Here is a 20,438-nt window from a genome sequence, read left to right as displayed (position 1 = left end):
GTCTCAAAGCAAATAAATAAATAAATAAATAAATAAATAAATAAATTCAAATGTGCCAGGCTGATCTATGGCCACAGAGGCCAGGCAGTCCAGGGGTAGGCACTGGCTGGATGGGAGCATAGGGGACCTTCCATTGGAGGCTTCCACGTGTCATGGGCTCAGGTCCTGGCTGTGTGCTCTCGAGCACGCAGGTGCCCTTGTCCATGAGAGGGGTCTCCAACCAGGCCTGTGGGCCGTGTGGGTTCGCCTGGAGGTGGTGCATGAGGACATTTGGGGGTGTGACATCTGGGGCTAGAGTGTGGTGGCAGCACCCCCTCCAGGAGAGGACCTGCCCTGTGGGCTCGGATGAGGAGTGTCCCCCTAAAGTCCACAATCAGGCAGCTCAAAGAGCAGAGATGCTCTCCTGTCAGACTCTTTCACAGACCATCCCACACAGTGAGGAGAGGTGACCAGGCCTTTTATTAAACATTCCCGGGAGGCTCACGGCCGGGGAACTGCCGCTTATTTGGAAGGCACTGGGTCCTGCGCCCAAGTGGACTGTTTCCAGGAGGTGCCACTGGAGGGAAAAGGGCTGCCTGGTTCTGCCTCCCGGGCTGGGTCCGTGGCTTTCCTGTCCCCAGGCCTGGGGGACCTTGCAGGGTCTGCTTGCTCCTGATCCTCCTGATCCCTCGGGGTGGGCATGGGCCGGGTGTGTGCCAGCAGGCAGGTCACAGCTTGTTCTTGGGGCAGTGCTGCAAGGCCGCCCCCAGGGCCTCCGTCACGCGGTCCACATTCTCGCGGGTGGCATTGCAGCCCAGCAGGCCAATCCGCAGCACCTGGGGGGCACGGGCCAGGCCAACGTCAACCTCCCGCCTGGGACCCACCTGACCCTGACCAACGGCTGGCCAGAGCCAGGATGGGCTCTCCTGAGCGAGGACCACCCACCCAGTGTCCACGAGGGGAGCTGAGAGCCCTGTACAGGTTGCAGAGGAGGCCCCCAAACACCCAGGCCAGGGCAGGCTCTCCTCCCTCTGCACCCGCAGCCATACGGGAGGGCAGGGTGGTGCAGTGAAGGCCCCTCCCACTGCCGCTCAGAGACACAGCCGGGCCCAGGCATGGGGCTTCCCGCCTGGTGCCAGGGTCTACTCAGAGGGAAGGAAGGACGTCCCGAGTGGAATCGTAAAGGCTGCACCCGGTGACCTCAGCAGGCTGGGGTGGGAGCAGGGGAGACAGCACACACTTTACTGGATACCCCTCGGAGAGCGGACCCTTCTGGATGCTCCTCGGTCTGGGCTCTTGGATGACCCCGGCCTCCCCCGGACCTGGTGCACGGTCCTGCTCAAGGAGGGGTGGTGGGTTTGGTCCTGCAAAAGACCCTCGAGGCGCTGCCTCTCACCTTCCCCGCGGAGGGCCCGAGGCCGCCCATGATCTCAATGTCGAAATGGTCCAAGACGTAGCTGACGATGTCTCTCCAGTCATAGCCAGCGGGCACAACTACGGTAGTGACCATGGGCAGCCGGAGCGCCTGCAGGAGGGACCGGGCTCAGTGAGTGGGTGAGAGGCCCTACACGGGCCTTCGTGACAGCTCTTGGCTGGGGCCATCTGCCCTGGTTTCAGGTTACAGAGGAGCTGGGGGAGAAAGGGCTGGGGGAGAGCAGGGTCCCCACCCTTCAGGAGGCAGTGGATGGGCAACTTCCTACTGGGAGATCACAGGCCGTCCTGAGATCTGGCATCAGAGGCCGGGAGCTGTGACTTCATGGCTCCTGCCGATACTGCTCCCTGGACCCAGGGCCACACCACCCGGCAGCCGCCCCCTCTTCTCAGGAGCCAGTGTCCCTCCTGAGGGAGCTGGGCAAGAGCCCCTCATCCTTCCCCATGGGTGCAGGGCTGCCCACTGCCAGGGGCCTCCTTACTGGGTCCTTCACGAAGAGCTGCAGCCCCAGTGCCTGCAGGCGCCCATGCAGATACGCTGTGGTCTCGCGGTGCTGGCGCCAGCTGTTCTCCAGGCCCTGAGTGGGAGATGGCACCGGTGGGCAGTGGCATGGGTGGGGTGGGCAGGAAGCCCCGCCCTCGGTGGTGCAGGAGGAAAAACCTGACTGCGGGCCTTGGTGCAGGGGAGCCCCTGGAGCTCCCAGTTTGGCTTTGCCCAGGAGCAGGGCCCAGGACTATCCCAGGCAGGAGGAAACATCTGGGCCTGGGAGAGACAGAGGAGGGGTCTGCGAGAGACGGGGTGGGGGGTCTGCCTGTGGCCCTGGAGGAAAGGAGGGGAGAACGCCTTGCAGAGGGGAGGGGGTTGAGCAGGGAGGGGAAGGGTTGTTGGGCTACACAGGGCTGGGGTGGATCAGGGCCAGGGCTCAGGCTGCTGGCTTCCGGGCCCCCTGTCCTCTCATGGCCGGCTCCCCGACCTGGCGTCCTCCCAAGAACTGCTCTTGTCTCAGCTCTGGACAGGTGAGGGGTGGTCTTCCCAGCCCTGGGCCTCTCAGTGTCATCACCTCGGGTCCTCCCGGTCTCCAGCCACCAGCTCCCATGGCCACCCCAGGTGGATGCCCCGGGGCAGCAGCTGCTCTCTACTCTGGCCCTGGCCTGTCTTCCCTGTACACGTGCCCCTGCAATCCTCACTCTGCCAGGTCCCCACGCCTCCACCCTTGACTGTGCCCTGGTCCTGTTCTCTCCCTTCCCCCTACGACTCACAACCCCCACCCACCTTTACGACCCTAGAGCCTCTCCCTGTGTGAGCGCCTGACCCTTTGCCTTCCCCCAGGGGTGCGGGTGGCATCCAGCTTACGGGGGTACCCTGGCACTAACCCAGCCCTAGGCAGTGGCTTTATGAGTGGACCCAGGAGAACAAACATGGCAGGCACGGCCTTGCAACCTCACGGGAAGCTGGCTGCAGCCTGGGGACCCTTCCTGGACTCTGGACTGGGGGCTGGCAATGGGCCCTGTGGGACACAGGCCAAACCTGCAGGAGCTTCCAGTCCCTCACTTTACATCCACGCCCACCTAGCTGCAGGCTGCATGTCTCTGGCCCCTTCGGCGGCCTCCCCTTCTCCCAGCCCACCCCTCACCGGGCCTCACTTACTGCTTCACACGGCAGTGGAACGGTTGGGAGCGTCCGCACTCGCCCCATTGCTGCATCTGTCCCTGGGGCTGTGTCCTCCCGGCCCTGCCCACAGCCAGTGCGCCCAGGGCCCGTCCTCTCTCCCCCACCCCCACTGAGGGCCTCTCTCTGGCAGGCTCCCTTCTCTCTGTGCACCAGGAATGGTTCCTTCTCTGCAGGCCGTGCCCTCGACAATCCAGCCAGTGGCCCTGTCTCCTCCTGTGGAGTGCAGCCCACGCACCTGTTCTGCAATGAGGGCCAGGCTCTCTCTCAGGCTGTACAGGCTGATGACGGGGATCGTGTGATGGTACCTGGAAGATACAAGGTGGCTTGGTCCAGCACCACGGGCAGGTTTGGGGGCAGATGGGGCATTAGCTCTGTCTGCCTCAGCCCCAACAGCACAGGCTGTCTGAGCACAGGCCAGTATCCGCCACAGGAGTCTTGTCTGGGTTCAGAACTTTGGACCAGGAAGGCAGCTTCGTCTGCCGGGGAGAGCATGGCTCCATGTGGGGCCCGGCCAGGATGCGGTGGGTGGTACAGGAGCAGAGACACGCACCACCACCACCCTGCTGAGCCCCTCAGCCCCAGCGTGCCCACGAAGCCAGCACTGGCCCTCTGTGCCCCCTGGGCTAGGCCAGCATTCCTGGAGCCTTGTCCCTGTGTGTAACATAAGGGGCCTTGGGTTTATGGCCAAGATTGTCTTTTGAGAGGGGATAAACTGAGGCCCAGGAGTGGGGAGATATGGCAGGGCCAGGTCCAAAGTGCCCGAGGATGTGCTGGGACCTCTGAGCAGGGGGACAGAGTTTGTGGAAGGGGCAGTGGGGGCCATGCCCCTGCCCAGAGCCTCGGGCCAGTCGAGGGATGGGGAAACCCGGGGGGGGCATGCGACTGCCCGAGGCAGATGAGTTCTGGGACTCTGATTGGGGTTCCTGCGGCATGAAGGTGGGGGGCTCGGAGAATCCCTGAGTGCAGTGAAAGGTCAGCGTCCCCCCAGCCAGTCATGCCCAGCACCCCCCACACCTTCCCGTCCCTGCCGGGCCTCACATCCTGGGCTGGTCGTCACAACCCCAGAAGTTGGCCAGCCACTTGATGTCCAGGTAGAAGGAGAAGGGCTTCGTCTTGCGGGAGTACATCTTCTTTCTGGGGAGGAAAAGCAGCCTGAGCACCGGCCCCTCAGTTTGGGCTGAAGTCAGGAGCAGTCTTGCTGGCTGTCCTGATGGGGTGGGGCCCCCAGGAGGGCCTGCCCCAGCTGCATTTATACTCAGGGGCCAGTGTGGGACCAGGCAGGTCCTGGGTCCCTCAGCTGTCCAGTACCGCTGGCCCTTGGGCCCAGCCTGCACCTCTGCCCATGTGGGTGTGACCCTGCCATGGGGGCACCAAGGCCAGCTCCCTCCATTCTGTGTGCCCCTTTCTCTCCCCCAGCCCTTCCTACAGGGTCATCCTTCATTTCTCACATCATCCAAAGGTGACTGCTTTCGGGCCCCAGGGCACACTGGCCAGGCTTGAAACTTTAAATGTGTCCGTCTCTACAACTCCAAGTTGGTGGGCCAGCCCCGGTCTCTCCCCAGGCTCCTGACTCACACCCAGCCGCCTCCTTCACCCTCCCCTGTGATCCAACGGGCATCTCAGACCTCCCACGTCCAACACCGAATTCCTGACTTCACCCCAAAGTCCTCTCTGTTCTGGGGAACGGCACCTCCTGTTGCCAGGCTGCAGCTGGATGTGAACCGCCTGTGAGGCCTGGCCCTCTTCCCCCACCCCTGCCTGGCCTGGCTCGGAATCTGGACACCAGGAGCGGGAGGTGAGATTGGGACTGCAGGGGGCACCATGTGTGGTCCACATTGTGCCTTGGGGCAGCCCCTGGAAGCCAAGCCAGGGTGGGTCGGGGTGCTGGGCCCCAGGCCCTCAGTTCTTTCCTGGCCACTCCTTGGTGTGAAGCTGGGAACTTCCAGAGCAGCGGACTCTGCACCCTGCACATGCCCACGGCCCTCCCCTCGCCTGGCCTCCCCACTCCCCGTGAACGCAGTGCCTTTGGCCTCCCGGAGGGTGGCCAGGAGAGCGCCAGGTGCTGGAGAAGCCTGGGGAGCCCTTCCAGCCTGGCTCCCGCCCCTCCTGCCTTGGGCCACCTGAGCTCCCTGCAAGCCCAGCCCTGCACAGAGGTGAGGGTCTGTGGGTCACTCACTTGGCCTTGTCACTGAAGGAGATGAACGAGGTCCCTGGAGGGGCGTTCAGGACCTTCTGGGAGCCCGAGTACAGGATGTCGATGCCTGTAGATGGGTGGTTTGTTTGGGATGGGTGAGCCCCACCACAAGGCAGGCCGGTCCAGCGGGGTGCCTGCCTAGCTAATGGGCTGGTGGGCTATGACCCCACCAAGAATCCGTACACGATGGGAGGGGAGACATGGAAGGGAGTCCTGGGTTCGAATCTCAGCACTGCTGCGTGGCAGCCATGACCTCAGGCCTGAGGCTTTTAGTGCAGCTTCTCCCTCCGATGGGCTGGTCCCCAGGGACAGCCCTGCCGCCCCTGGCACCGTGTTCCTCCCCAGGTCCCTGCTTTCAGTAGTAGTTTGAGGATCAGCCCAGAAATCCCTCCCTTCCTGCCTGAGATCTCCCAAATCAGGAGGGGCTCTGCAGAAACAGAGAGGCTCCCATGGAGTGGGTGGGCAGGCACCGCAGTGGGCGCAGGGTGCAGGCTCTGCCCCATAAACGATGGGCACAGGAGGCGCCTTGGTCCCCTCGGCTGGCCTGGCTGAGCTTCCCTGCAAGGTGACCCTGTGCAGTGGTGCTCACTGCTGTGGGCAGCCTGGCGGGGTGCAGGGCGGATGTGAAACTGAGCCTCTGGGGGTTCTGCAGAAGGGTCCCCTACACCTGATCGACTGGAGCCCTGGCCACTGCTTCTACTACAGCTCTAGGGCCTCTCAAATGTCCCCCACCAGCTGTCCCTCCTGCCAGTCCCCATGCCTGGATCTGAAAGCTCAGTGGAAACACTGGGGTGCCAGGTAGTTCATGGAGCCGCTCTTGCCCCGGTAAGGAGTGAGTGTTTCCCTGGGCCGGGTGGAGATGAGGCCGAATCCGCAGTGTTGGCTGCCGGACGCGCGCTTCCAGCAGGGCTTCCTGCACCCGGAGCCCCTGGCTGCTCAGGCTGGGTAGGGCCCTCAGAGCACACCCTTACCTTGCTGGTCCATGTAAAGAGGGGTCCCACCCAGGGATACCACCGAATCCACCAGGAGCAGGCAGTTGTACCTAGAGAGATGGGGGATGGAACGGAGGGCCGCAGGCGAGGCAGGGGGCCGCTGGAGGGCTTGGGCCCCAGCCTGGATGGGGTTTCTGAGCCTCAGGCTGGCAAGGAAGGGGGGGTGCCTCCCACCTGTGCCCCAGGAGTTGGCCAGTTGCCTTTTCCTGCCTGTCAGGATCCGTCAGGACCTGTGGCTCTTTCTTTTCCAGCCCTGATCTTGGAGCAGAAGGAGCTGGGAGAGTGAGGGAGCATCATGGCCCTGGTGGGACCCAGCTGCAGGGCCCTGCAGCGGTGCCGAAGAGGATCAGCCGGGCAGTCTGTGGTTCCCCAGGGACAGCAGGTACATGAGGGCCTGTGTGGACCCCAGGGACCACGGTGGCACCAGGCTGGGCCTCCGTCTGCCAACAGCTGCTCGGCCCAGCCACTGGCCAGAGTCCAGGGCCAGAGGGGACAGAGTCCCGGAACAGCACAACAGCAGCACCTCGAACTCTCACCCTCTGAACTCTCACCCTCCGAACTCTCACCCTCCGAACTCTCGCCCTCTGAACTCTCACCCTCCTCCACCTCCATATTTTCTTGTAAAGAAAAAAAAAGATACAGAAAGTATCTTGTGCTGGCTGCAGGTGGGGACGGCCTGGGTGTTGCTGAAGCCGGCCAGGTTATGTTTGTGAGCTTTATTCATGGCCACGGTCCACGTAGCAAGCTGTCCGGGCTGGGGGCCCTGCTGAAGGATCCTCCCTGGCCGTGGAGTTTCTCTCCTCTGTCCTGTGCTCAGACCTGCCGACGGGACTGCTAGGTCCCAAGGGGCTCTGTCCCCATTTCTCAGGAATCCCGTCTGACTCCATTCAAGGCCCTGCCCTGTGCACCCCCATGCGGGGGTAAGGGAGGCTGGAGGAGGGAAGTGGAGAGCATCGGGGAGCTTTAGTGCCCTTGCAATCTCGGGGCGAGGTGGGGACAGGCCCTGGCAAGATATGGAGGTCTGCGCCAAGCCCTCTTCAGTCATGGGGACAGAGGTCAGTGGGCACTGTGGGGGCGCTTGGCCAGGGAGCACCTGAGCCTGCTCTGGGGCCTGGGGTTGTCTTTAGACTCAGCCCAGAGCAAAGAGGACCTGGGAGGTGCTTGCACCCCACACCATGTGATAGAGGCCAAGGTGGGGACCAGGGGCAGAAGCGCCAGAGGGACCAGTACCCACCCCTCCCCACAGCCTGGCTCTGAGCTGTGCTCCGGCCCACCGCCCTGGGGCCAGGTTCACCTGTGGCAGAGTTCCCCGAAACCGTCAAGGGGCTGCAGCACGCCGGTGGACGACTCCCCGTGGGTCAAGAACAGCAGCACTGGCTTGTGCTGGGCCAGGCCCTGGGGAAGCAGGGATGGCTGCAGGCAAAGCTCAGAGGGGCAGGGGCCAGGAACCCCCCAACAAACCCCCCATGGGTGGCCCAGCTCCAGGCAGCAGGGGCTGGGTGTGCCTCACCCCCTCCCTGACAGTGTGCATGCGAGGAGGAGGCTGGGGCATCTCCGATTTGGGAGGAGGGCTTTTCCAAGAACAGGACTTTTGCGCAGAGGTGGAGGACGGGTGGCCCCAGCCTGCTGCCTGGCCTGTGAGGGCTGTTGCTAGATGGACGGAGTCCCCACACTCCAGGTAGGTTGAGGCTGACTTCAGCCCACAGGGTGGAGTATCCTGAGTGTCAGGGACATGCTCTGCAGCCCTGACCACAACCCTGTCTCCTGCCTCCAGCCCCTCTGACCCTGCCCACAGGACCAAGCTCCTGACTCAGTTTCCCTGCCAGACAGAAGCCTCCCTACCAGTCTTCCCACCATTCCCAGGTAATGGAACCCTCCCCTGTGGCCACTCAGGAGATGCTAGGATGGGCTGAGGCCCAGTCATGGGCCCCAGCCCCCCGGCTCTGATCCCACCCCACTGGCTGGTCACTTCCAGGCAGCCCATGAGCCAGCATGCCCCCCAACCTCCTTCCAGACCTGACCCCCACCGTGGGTCCCCCTACCTCCTCCACCTCCTGCAGTGTGTAGTGGCCTCCAGGATCCTTGGTCATTGGGTGCACTCGGGCTCCTGGGTGCAGGACAGAGTGGGCCGTGAGTGTCCCGCACACACTGCAGAAGCCAGCGTTGGGCACCCGTGGCCCTGCTGAGCAGGGGGGCCCTGTGAGGGCTGGACCCCACCCTGGCTGCCTGAAGAGGAGGGTGTACTCTGCCCAGTGAGAGCCTCTCTGTGTGTAGAGCCAGGGCCATCTTGACCCCCCGACTGTTGGAGCCAAGGCTCCTGGAGTGCCCTTGACAGAGCTCAGCTCAAACACCCTTTCTCAGGCCACACTGGCCAGCATCTCCCCAAGCAGAGTGAGCTCCTGGGGGTTGGGGCCGCACCTGGCCCAGGGCTGGCACACCACTGGTGTGGTGGATGACAGAGTGAAGGATGAGGGGTGAGTGAGGCAGCAGTCTGGCCCTCTGTTGGAGCTGGGACTCCAGGAATCAGGCCCTCGTCCCCTCCTTCTCTCTGCCCCTATCCTGCGTGCTGCTCATGGCCAGGGTTGTGGGAGGGGAAGAATCTGCAGCCGAGGGTACAGAATGGGGACAGGGGAGGCCATATACCGCAGGCATCTGAGCCTGAGTGCCCTGATGACCACTTGGGGTCCTGGCCTCTGCTGACCCTGGGTCCCCTTGAAAAGTTTGTGGACTTTGGATTGGGACCATCTTGGCTGTGGCGGTTGGTTGAGTATTAACCAGCGTGGCCACTGTGGAGCTGGCCAAGCTGATGTCCCTCAATGCCACAATCAAGCACTAAACCCAGGGCACACTCCTGCTCCTGTCTCTCTCCCAGAAAAGTGTACTCCGGAGGCACATGCTCTGTCCATACCTCCGTATTTTGTGGATCACATCAAGGTTCCAGAAAGGGGGCTGCTGAGATTTGAGGGGAGGCTTCAGCTTCTGAAACCCCACCCTGTCACAGAGCAGAGCTGGTGCCTGGGGCCCTGGACAGTGGCTGGGGTTCTCAGGAGTGTGTGCTGGGACCAGAGGCTTCCCTGCAGTGCCATCCCCCACGCGCTCCAGAAACAGCTCGAGGAGACTGGAGGGATCGGGGCACCTGTGCTGCTCCCAGCCCTATCAGAGTCAGGCCCCACGAGTGCCCTGACACCATCTGGAGGAGGCAGCGGGCTGAGAGGAGGAACGTGCGTGCAGGGCCACAGCGTGGGTAAGCGCTCACCCGGGGACAGGGCCGCCAGCTTCAAACAGAGGGAGACCAGGGAGGCCTTGAAGGATGGAGCCAGGGCCATCCCCACCTGGCTCTCTCCCTTACCCATGCGCTCCCCGATGTCCATGGCTCGCTGCCCCCAAATGCCATTGACCCCGACCAGGAAGGAGTCCCCAGGCTCCAGCACATTGACCAGGGCGGCCTCCAGGGCACAGTGTCCGGAGCCGGTGATGACCAGTGTGAGCGGGTTCCTGGTCTGGAACACGTACTGGATGCCTTCCTTGATCTCGTCCATGATCTGCGTGCGTGTGGGAACAGGGTGAGACCCAGGCTCCTTGCCCCCCCCGTCCGTGATCTGCGTGTGGCTGGGTAGAGGGTGAGACCCAGGCTCCTTGCCCCCCCCGTCCGTGATCTGCGGGTGGGAACAGTGTGAGACCTAGGTTTCCGGTCCCCCCTCGTCCGTGATCTGTGGGTGGATATAGGGTCAGACCCAGGCCCCCGCGAGTGAGGAGACAGTGACCCCTCCCCTCGTCTGTGATCTGCGGGTGGGAACACAGGTGAGACCCAGGCCCCCGAGTGGCCCCCCGCTCCTACCTGGTACATCTCCTTGTCCATTGGCCCGATGATCTGCATTCCTCCGGCCGACATGATGCGAGGAGGCAGGTTGGAGGGACCGGGCCCCAGCAGGAGCCGCTTGGGGATGGAGAGGGGCTTGAGCAGGGCCTTGGGCGGGGGCACCAGCAGCTTGTGAGAGGCCATGGTCTGCACCCAACCTGCCGCTTGGGGACCTGGGGCTGCACTGGACTTGGCCAGAGCCTGGAACATTTCCCGGTAGGCTGGACACAGAGGTGAGAGGTGAGGATTGGTGGACAGGCTTCCGCGGCAGCCCTGCCTTTTGCTTTTGTTCCCTGAGCCTTATCTGTGCTTGTCCTGTGGGTCAGGGCCAGGCAGCAGGGGACTGAGCCCTCAGGCAGAGGGAGCCTCCAGGGCTGAGTGACAGAAAAGCAACATGTGACAAAGGTGTCCTCACCCCAGCCCTCCTCGCTCCCCCTCTGAGTCCTGCACGTCCAGCCTGATCCTGCTTAGCTCAGGGGTCAGAGAAGTGTTTCTTAGAGGGTGGGAGCACAGATCATCGAGGCTTGGCAGGCCCTGTGGCCTATGTTGCAACAACTCAACCCTGCCTTGTGCTTGCAAAGCAGCTGCCAGCGGTGTGGGCATGTTCCCATAAAACTTTATTTACAAAAACCAGGTGGCAGGCCAGACTGGGCCCATGGACTGCAGTTTGCTGACCCTGGCGCAGCTGATGGGAAGGCTTGTAAACCAAAAATAAAATTCGAAGACCTCCCGGCAACCATCTGAATGGGCTTCCCTGTCCGCCACGGCGCTCTAAACTTTAACCTGGAAGACGTTCGGGCCATGCCACAGCATCCCCCGCCAGCATTAACATCGACGCAGGCCTTAAGTCTGATAGGAAGCGTTTACCATCTATTTTCTCTCTAAAGTCCGCTACCTGGAGGCGCCGCCTGCTCTCCACAGCCTCTATTTCATCACCCAGACACTCCTTTCTGCTGATACGAACTCTTCAATCAGTTGACAATCAGAACATGTTTAAATCTCCCTATGACCTGGAAGCCCCCAATTCGAGCTGTCCCAGCCTTCCAGATGGAACCAACGTTCGATCGATGCTCGTGTCTTCCTAAAATGTATAAAAGCAAGCTGTGCCCCCATCACCTTGGGCACTTGTGGTCAGGGGTGCACCCTTGAGCTTGGCAAGGACGTCCTCCCTCCTGAGGCTGTGGCGCGGGTGCGTCCTTAGCCTTGGCAACAAAAAATTTCTAAACTAATTGAGACCTGTTTCAGGTACTTTTTGGTTTACAGGCTCAATTTAGCAAACAAACCTGCACAGTACACAGACACATACAAGGCAGGGAGTTGCACAGTGAGTTTCGGCATGCCGCATTCCAGAGATGTATAGAAATTCTAGTTATGTATACGTTTTAGGTTGAAAGGAGGCCTGGAACCAGGTGCCGACTTTAGATAATAGGGAGGTCCAATTACTTCTACCTTTCCCAAATACAGAGGTTCCCCCCACAGCCCCCGGGGCCTGCCTGATGGCCACCAGGTGATCTTTGCTCTCCTCAATTTCCCTCTGACAACTATCTTGGTGAAATCTCTGACCCTTCCTTTTCCGCCATGCTCATGTCCACCTGCTTCCTGTTGGGGTCTCGCGAAAGGGGAACTGGCACAGTGAAGAGGGGTGTCCAGTGCGCCTGGCTACTTCCTGCTGAAAGGGAGTTCGGGGGACAGGTCGTGGTTTTCCCTTTCTTGCTCTCAGTCGTGAAGGGAATAAAGGGTCATGAAAGCTTGTGCACGGAGGCGCGTGACAGGATTCCATCAAGAAGCCCCATGTAAATCGAGCTGCCGTTGCAGGCCGGTATTGGGACTGCATAGCCGTCTGCAGGTGGAATTGTTGTCATCTGGAACATAGAGACTTAACGAGAGCATTAAAAAAGGCAGGGACCAAATATTAAAAGAAAAATCGCCGAAGATAAAGGTCTGAGGAACGGGAGAAGCCAAGGGTTTTTTGAAAACCAGTCAGGAAAAGTTTGGGCCCAGTCTTGGTTACTTTGGGAAAGTGTGTGTAGCCATTTGGCTTGTTTGAAGATTTCTCGGGCATCGGTTTCCACTTCTCCAGACACATTAATGTAGGTGCAACAGGTCCTGTTGATGACGGCACAGACCCCTCCTTGTTCAGCCAAGAGGTGACCCAGAACTCACCTGTTACCAAGCCCCAAACTCCTGCTGGCGAGTCTAATGACTTGTAGAGCTGACAGGCGGGTGCCAGCGTTTGCTACTTCAAGGGAGGTGGTAGGTTCTCATAGTTGTGATTTCCCGGTAAGTAAAACCTCCCCAAGGGGTAAGAGTTGTGACAGTTCCCACAATTCCGGTCACAATAAGTCCCAGGGCCCTTTTCCTTCTGAATAGAATTCTGAATTGGAAGTGATGTTCAAGGCAGTGATTTGGGTGGGAGCTGTTGTTCCCAGACTCCAATCACCACAGTGAAGAGAATGATCAAGGTGGGATAGGGCCGAAGCTGGAAAAGGGTTTCACCATGTTGCCCAGGCTGGTCTCGAACTCTTGACCTCAAGTGATCCGTCTGCCTCGGCCTCCCAAAGTGCTGGGATTATAGGTGTGACCCACTGTGTCGGGCCTAAGATAAGATCTTTATAAGTGCTAGAGAGGCTCTTTGTGCTGGGAGTTAAGATAAGACCCCAAAACTTTGTACCTATAATCAGCAAGTTTGTTTAGTACTAATACTGTGTTTTGGTCTGGAGCAGCTTTGCTAGGACTACAGATGATAGGTCATCTACATACTGGAGTAGATTGCCATCTGGGAGAAGTTGCAGTGTGGACAGGTCTTTAACTAGGGCCTGTCTAAAAAGGCGGGAGCTATCTCTGAATCCCTGGGGCAGAACTGTCCAAGTCAGCTCTTGAGTTATTTGAGTATCTGGGTCTTGCCGTTCAAAAGCAAACAAATATTTGCTGTCTAAGCGTACAGGAATGCAGAAAAACACATTCGTAAGATCAAGAACCGTAAAACAAGCTGTGGTGGAGGGAATCTGTCCAACACGGGTGCAAGGGTTTGGGACAACAGGATGAATAGGAATAACAGCTTCGGTAATGACGCTAAGGTAAGAGCCATCTGGTTTCTTTACAGCTAAAACAGGAGTGTTGCAAGGCGAGCTGCATGGGCACACTCACCCACGGGTCAGACGTTTTTGTTATTAGAGGTTTTAGCCCTTTTCATGCTTCTGGTTTCAAGGGGTATTGGGGAGTTCTGGGGAATTTACTGGGATTTTTAAGCTGAATGACAACAGGAGCAGCTGATATTGAACGGCCAGGAATAGAAGCTTTCCAAACCTCAAATGGCACTTGTTTTAGAATGTGAGGTTCTATAGATTGTAGCAGCTCTGTCGGTGATGTGTGAGTGAAAACAGCTAGAAGGTGAAGCCTTAGCTACAAATTAGCTTGTAATTTTGTGAGTAAGTCATGCCCTAATAATGGAACAGGGCAGTTCGGCAGGACTGAAAAGGAGTGGGTAAAGGAATAGCCTTCCATTTTACAAGGGAGTGGTGGTGTGAAACAGCCTCATTGGGGTTTTCCATCCACACCTGTGAGGAAAATGAAGGACTAGCACGTTGGGCCACAGTAAATGTTTGAAGCTGAGTAACTGGCCCCTGTATCTCCGAGGAACGCTGCCTCTTGTTCAGCCTCAATCAGATTTCCCCAGGGCTCCTCCATAGAGAGAGAGGTTAGGGCCACACAGTCCCATCAGTCATCTGGAGAATGACTTTCAGAGGCTTGGAGAGAGTGAGGGTGCCCGTCCTTGCCCTCATCCTAGTCCTTGTTCTGCAGGACTCCCTTGTTGGGTAGGTTGGCAAGGCTGTGGCTGTGATGGCCCAGAAGGAAGAGGTGTCCCACGCCCTGTCATGGGGGAGAGAGGGAAATGCACTCTTCCAACGACCCTCTTGTTTGCAGTGAGGACAGGGTCCTGGGGGCAGCTTGTAACCCAGAGGTTTGGGATACTCTGTACTCCAGTGTCCTGGATTCCTGAAATAATGACAGGCCCCTGTTCTGCTAGTGTTATAGGGACAAGCCTTGGGGTCAGTAGCAAATGAAAAGAATGTGCCAATGCTGTTGCCGTGTCAGCAGCTTGACCCTGCCATTTTTCCTCCTCCAATTTAGCCTTGGCCCTCAGGGGTTCTGGGGTCTAAATTGGTGTATTTATGCATGGCCTACACAAGCCTAGTTTGGAAAAGGGCAGGGGTTCTCAGGTGGCTCCTGAGTGATTTCTCGTAATTTAGAAAAATTAACAGGGTTTATTAGATCTTTTTTCATTTCTTCCAACAAGTAAGTTATAATCTCATCTGCCCCTGCCTCTGTCTGGACCACCTCAGCAGCCTGGTATTGCCAGTGGGCTCTGTGTTGGGGACAGATTTTTCCCAGCTCTCTTATCATTAGGGTTATGAGCATGAGCTTTATCTGCCCCAGCTTGAGCTAAAGACCACATGTGTGATTTTTCTTCATGGGAACAGCAAGTAGTTAACACCACGAATATGTCTTACCAGATTAAATCAAAGACAATAACTAAAGCTCGAAATTCTTGAATGAACTTAGTGGGATCCTAGCTAAGTGAACCCAGTGTGGATTTGAGAAAGATCAGACATTGGAAAAGGGACATGAACTCGAATTGTTCCCAAATCTCCGTTTGCCACCTCGTGGAGAGGTAAAACCCTTGTGGGATCTTCTGAGGACTCTTTGCTAGTGGCATATGTGAAAGGATGTGTGAGTATGTGAGGGGGATAGAGTGTCTGGGTATGGGGGCGGGAGGGTTGACTGGGGGATGGAGCAGATGGAGAGGGTGCAGGTGAAGCAGGAGCAGGCTGCAGAGAGTGTGATGGGCAAAAGGAAGGGCCATCTAAGACATCAGAATCGGGGAGGGAGGAAGTTCCTTAGAAGCATATGTGACAATTTTTGTGTAATTTCGGGTTTTGGGATAAAGCCAAAAAGACTTGACCACATGGGACCTCTGCATCCTTTCTCAGATTCCAACAAAATGAATCTAGTTGTAAAATAATATTCCAATCCAGGGCCCCATTAAGAGGCCAATATAAATTATTGGGGAGCATATATTGAACCCCAGATATATTACAAAAGAAAACCATATGCTTCTTTTTCAGAGTTTGTGGGTCAAAATGAGACCAGTTTTGAAGAATGCAATCCAAGGACGAGTAGACGGAATTGAAGAATGAATTGGATCCATGCTGGGTTCAGATCAGGTACTGTAAGATCCCCGAGGTGTCCCTGAGGGACTTGGACCTCGCCTCTTTGGCTCACTCTGTTTGGGGGCATCCACCACAGATGGAGGGCCTGCCCTTGCCTGGATGACCACTCCAGGTATGCCCGTGTTTGAGTGGTCAGCTCAGACCTAAGGGGAAGGAGAACTCACCCGTAACTTGGGATGCGATTTCCGCTTGAAGTGGAATCCAAAAGTGGGTCTGCAAACAGTGGGGTGTGTCTGCGCAGAGTCGGGGTCACTGCTGCTCGTTTCCAAGGCATGGTTTACAGGGCATTAAGTGACAGTGGACTTGCCACCCCAAAGGGCAATAGTAAATTCGCTCTTTTGTCTTGGCCTTGGGGTAACACCAGGTAGCGCCCGTGGCCAGAAACCCTCAATTTCCAAAGAGTACTCAAGCTGGTTCCCTGGCGGTTTGAAAATAGAAAAGAACCCTGGCTAATTCCTCACCCCTAAGGGCAATGATGGAAAAATATCTCTTCTTAGGGCTTCAGGATCCCACTGAAGAGTGGTCTTGGCCAGGGCCCTCAGTTCCCGAGTAAAGAACCAGACCATCAAGGGAAGCAGGGAGGGAAAAGAAGGGAGAGATCCCAGTAAAGTCCCGTAAGCACAACCAAGGAGCCGGGCGAGGTGTTGGAGCCCCAGCATCGGGAAGTGGCCGACTCGCGGGCTGGTAAGAAGAATTTACCAATGACAGTATGGGTTTGGAAGAGGAAAGGTTTATTAGGAAGAAAGAATGCTGCAGAGGAGGGCAGTGGGTGCCTCTGCCGGGGGACTCGGCAGCACCGGGGATTTTCCTTAGGAGAGTTTCTGGACCTCACGGTGGGAGCTGAAGGGTGATTTGCACGATAAGTGCTACATTTGTAGACATTCTGGTGCCTTAGTGACGGCAGGGGGTGCACACTGAGTTTCATCAGCCATGCATTCCAGAGATGTATAGAAATTCTAGTTACTTATAAATGTTAGGTTGAAAGGAGGCCTGGAACCAGGTGCCAACTTTAGACGATGGGGAAGTTTAATTACTTCTAAATTCCTCAAATGCGGAGCTTTGCCCCTGGATGCCCTGCCTGATGGTCACCAGGTGGTCTTTGCTGTCCTCAGCCAGCTCACAGGTCACTTGCCCCACCTGTCACATCATCTGTTGACTGCCTGTCCTCCCTGGGGCAGGACCCCCTGTATGCAGCTCTGTGTGCCCGGCATGGCATGTGCGAGGGCATAGAAGGTCTGGTCACAGAGTTGGCTGACTGGTCCTGGAGGGTGGGTGGGCAGCCCTCGGAAAGCCAGGGAGGTGTGTGTGCTTTGTTCCAGGACGCAAGGTATTCGCTCGTCCTCCGTCAAGGTAACCAGGAGAAGCTGTTACAACCACCAAGGGAGGGTGTTTCCTCAGGCCGAGAGCTTATTGGGAGCTTCGGAGCTACTGACGACAGCAAGCTGCAGGGCAGGTAACCGACCTCTGTCTCCCAGGAGTCCAGGGGATAAAGGCCACCTGGACAGGTGGCCAGGCCGTTCCAGCCAAGGCCAGCAGCAGCAGTGCCCTGGGCGTGGCCTCTCGTAGCTGTGAAATGGGAGCTGAGGGCACCAGCTGCTCAGCTCACCTGCCTTTCTGGGCCCTGGGGTGGGCCTGGGCTGGCAGGATGGGGTGTGAAGTCCGGGTCAGGAGCCGGGACTGGCCTGCCTTGCCCTCCTGGGCTGGACTGACCTGGGGTTGTCTTAGTTCCCCAGATGAAGTCACCAGCGGAACCAGCCGGCCTGCTACCTGACACACAAGGCCAAGAACTGAGTCTCTTTTAAAAATTTAACTTGTTTTGTTATAATTGATATAAAATAATGCAAACAATTTCTTTGGGTCTGATGCCCGTCTCACTGAGGCAGGCAAGCCTGTCGCCCTTAGGTGCTCTAGGGAGATGATGTGCGGCCTGCCAGTCTCGCGGTGCTCTCGCCACTGCTGCCAGGCGTCCCCGCCGTGCACCATTTTAATTGAACCCCAGCTACACCAGCCTGTCGGGACATCCAGGCTGCAGGTGGCCATCAGGGGCATTTGCCCTTTCACAGGTGGCAGCTGGGTTCCAAGAAAAGGGAGGATTGGTGTAAAACCCACTGCCTCAACTGGAGGGTGGGACCCCTGGGCCACGGGGCTTGTGCATGTAATGCAGCGGTGCCTCGGGGGTGTCCAGCACAAGTTGCCCCCTCCAGGTCACGGCCTGAATGGCAGGAGTTGGTTCTGGCACGTGAGGGTCCTGCCGAACGGATGCCACCCAGTGGCTCCTGATGATACGCGATGTCCTGGGGTACCTGTTTGGGTGCTGTACCCGGGTCTGGTGTGCCATGAGGGCTGCCACACATGCCTATGCTGTGACCCCATCCCTGGAACAACCCCTCCCATGCTGAGCCTGCTGCTGCGTCCCTGCTCGGCACAGGTGCCTGTGCCCAGGACTGGGCGTAAAACCAAGCCCTGTGTGGACAGCCTGCCCATGCTAGGCCGGGAGTCCAGCCGTGTGGAGGCAGGGCTGTCCCTGGACCTCTTGTCTGTGAAGTGGAGTACAGTTCTCACCTGGGGTGACAGGGCAGATGTCAGGGGCCACGGGTGGTCACAGTAATGAGGGTTGTGGTGGACAAATCCGGCTCTGCCTCTCCCACCTGGGCCAAGGCCGCCCTGATGCGCTGCCCCCTCCCCATGCGACCCTGGCCAGACTGATGGTCCTCCCAGACAGGGGTGGGGGGCATGTGGCGCACCTCCCTGGGAGTCAGCACAGCCCCCTAAACGCTGAAGGACTCAGGAGCCAGGACATCAGGGATTTCCAGGCGGCCTCCAGGGCTCCTTTCCCAGCCTCTGACTGTGGCGAGTTCTTGGCATTGGTGGGTGGGGTGGGGGCAGGAGGTGGGTGTAAAATCCGGCACTGCCTTCCTGGCGTTCACTCTGGGTTCCTAGAGGAGGGGAAGCCTTGGCCCCTCAAGACCTTCCCAAGCCCATGCCACAGAGATGTGAGCAGAGACCCTGCGTGGGATTGGACAGGACAGGCCCGGCCCCCTTCCTAGAGGTGGCTGCAGGGGGCAGGACAGGTAGGGCCACCTCAGCCGTGTGACCCTGGCAGCTGTTTGTCCCACTGGGACCCCACGTCCTCATCTGCACAGTGGGGACACGCACTCGGGCAGCGAGGGCCATGGTGACTTGTGGGGAGAGGGCAGCTGCCCACTGCCGCAGTCTCTGGACTTTGCTCCTGGGCCTGCCACCTGGGCCCCAACAACCTAGCACCCCAATGCCAGGACAGCCCATCACCCTCTTCTCCCAACTGACCGTAGAGTCTGAACCAGAAAGTGGAACAGCTGATGAAGAGGCTGCCTGGGCAGGTGTGGCCTCAGACTGTGAGGGGCTGGCCCCACCTGCCACCCCTGCCCTGCCTTCATGAGGCCAGTGTTCTGGATACGGGGGAGCTCCGCTGGGGAAACAGCACCCCCCACACATCTCAGTGGTGAGCAGTGGGTGTGGGGTGCATTGCAGCTCCCGGAATATCCTGTCCTAGTCCTAACCCCTGTGAAAGTGGCCTTGTACCAGGGCCTTTGCTGATGTGATCAGGTAAAGGGCGCGCTGGATGAGGGTGGGCCCTAGCCTGGATGAGGTAGGAGGCCAGCAGCACTCATTCTCCGGACTGGACTGAAGACAGGCCAAAAGCAGCAAGCAGCACGGAGGACATCCTCTGGCCACCCTCACTGCCCATCAGCCAAAACACCCGCACCAGCACCAGGACAGTTTACAACGGCACGGCCATGCCCGGAAGTCACGGCCCATTTCCATGGCAACAACTGGAAGTTACCGCCCATTTTCTAGCAATTTCTGAATAACCTGCCCCTTCATTTGCATGCCATTAAAAGTGGGTATAAATACAGCTGCCAGTCACCCATGTGGCTCCCTGTCCACAGGTAGCCCCGCTCCACCGGAGCAGGCACGGAGCTGCGGCACTGCCACTGCCTCCCCGAAGCTGCTTTCTTTCACCACTGGCTCGCGCTTGAATTCTTTCCTGAGCAAAGCCAGGAATCTCCCCTGCATCACAGTGACTGGTGTCCCTCTGAGAAAGGAGAAAGCTGGATTCAGGCACAGAGACAGACACACAGGGAGAAAGCCATGCAGCCAGAGACAGAGTGGGGCGGTGCGGCTGCGACAAGGAGCCCCGGGGCTGCCGGCAACCACCAGAACCTAGAGGAGGCCAGGAAGGACCCCCCAACCCCGGGAGGCTTCAGAGAGTGTGGCCCTGACAGCAGCTTAATTTTGGACTTCCAGCTTCCAGAAATGAGAGAGAAAAGGTTTTTGTTGTTTTACAACACCCAGCCTGAGGTCGTTTGTGTTGCAGTCTCGGGAAGCTGAACGGCACATCCATGAACTCCTAATGCCTGAATTCACCGATGGCCTTTGTCATCATCTGTAAGAGCTGTCTGCCACAGAGCGCTGGCCACCGTCCCCACCAATTCCCGTCTCTCCAGGGCCCTCCAGCTTCATGTTGGTCACGTGGCCTGTGCCCAGCTCCTCGAAGGGTCGCCAGAGTCTCATTCACAACCTTTCCCTGTTCTTTCCATTCTTAAGCCTCCTAATGTAGCAGGACGAGCTGCAGACAAAACTCCTCAGACACCAGATTAAAGAAGGAAGAGGTTTTTTATTCGGCCGGGAGCATCGGCAGACTTGCGTCTTAAGAGCCGAGCTCTCCGGAAAAGAAATACTTGGCCTTTTCAAAGGCTTACAACTTTAAGGGGTCCACGTGAAAGGGTCGTGATAAATCGAGCAAGCGTGGGAAACGTGACTGGGGGCTACATGCATCAGCTAACAGAACAGAAAGTTTTACAATGCTTTTTTCATACAGTGTCTGGGATTTACAGATAACACAAGTAGTTTAGGTCAGAGGTTGATGTTATTATTAATACTTTTTTTTTTTTTTTAACTCCTAGGGCTGGGTGGTGGTGCCAAGGTTGTCTGGCTATTTATCTTACTTTTGTTTCTTTCTCTCTTTCTTCCTGTCTTGTGAACAAGGCAAGGTGTGGGGGAGGAGGGTAGCAGGAGTAGGAGTGGTCTCCTTCCTTAC

At 58.2% G+C, this 20,438-nt stretch overlaps 1 protein-coding gene and 1 long non-coding RNA gene across 7 annotated transcripts; one reads left to right on the top strand and one right to left on the bottom strand.

The window, feature by feature from the left end:
• Positions 1 to 436: 436 nt before the first annotated feature.
• Positions 437 to 10,406, bottom strand: AGXT (alanine--glyoxylate and serine--pyruvate aminotransferase). The gene is made up of 11 exons (XM_003908177.5): positions 10,107 to 10,406; positions 9,618 to 9,810; positions 8,311 to 8,375; positions 7,563 to 7,663; positions 6,248 to 6,318; positions 5,259 to 5,343; positions 4,121 to 4,216; positions 3,318 to 3,387; positions 1,893 to 1,988; positions 1,376 to 1,504; positions 437 to 815 (listed from the first exon to the last, which is right to left on the bottom strand). Exons 1-11 carry the CDS (start codon positions 10,335 to 10,337, stop codon positions 708 to 710), a joined length of 1,245 nt encoding a protein of 414 aa, XP_003908226.1. The 5' UTR covers positions 10,338 to 10,406; the 3' UTR covers positions 437 to 707.
• On the top strand, positions 9,709 to 20,030 carry LOC103876648. Of its 6 annotated transcripts, none has more exons than XR_002516378.2 (5): positions 9,709 to 9,831; positions 10,762 to 13,204; positions 15,254 to 15,352; positions 15,856 to 16,042; positions 16,678 to 19,253. It is a non-coding gene; the product is annotated as an uncharacterized LOC103876648 (long non-coding RNA). The 6 variants fall into 6 exon arrangements; XR_004176684.1 differs by lacking the exon at positions 9,709 to 9,831 and adding an exon at positions 19,288 to 20,030 and having other exon boundaries at positions 10,597 to 13,204; positions 16,678 to 18,839; XR_001893725.3 differs by lacking the exon at positions 9,709 to 9,831 and having other exon boundaries at positions 10,597 to 13,204; positions 16,678 to 16,811; positions 18,670 to 19,253.
• Positions 20,031 to 20,438: the final 408 nt, after the last annotated feature.

The sequence above is a fragment of the Papio anubis genome, chromosome 10, assembly GCF_008728515.1.
Source record: "Papio anubis isolate 15944 chromosome 10, Panubis1.0, whole genome shotgun sequence".
Lineage (NCBI taxonomy): Eukaryota > Metazoa > Chordata > Mammalia > Primates > Cercopithecidae > Papio > Papio anubis.
This window is presented reverse-complemented; position numbering and strand designations above follow the sequence as displayed.

What these genes read in the sequence shown, in the direction of transcription:
- AGXT (XM_003908177.5), bottom strand. Translation starts at nt 10,337, where the DNA reads ATGTTCCAGGCTCTGGCCAAGTCCAGTGCAGCCCCAGGTCCCCAAGCG. An exon ending in GGACATCGGGGAGCGCATGG is followed by an intron (nt 8,376 to 9,617) that starts GTAAGGGAGAGA and finishes TCCTGCACCCAG; the next exon opens with GAGCCCGAGTGCACCCAATG. An exon ending in CACTGCAGGAGGTGGAGGAG is followed by an intron (nt 7,664 to 8,310) that starts GTAGGGGGACCC and finishes CTGCTTCCCCAG; the next exon opens with GGCCTGGCCCAGCACAAGCC.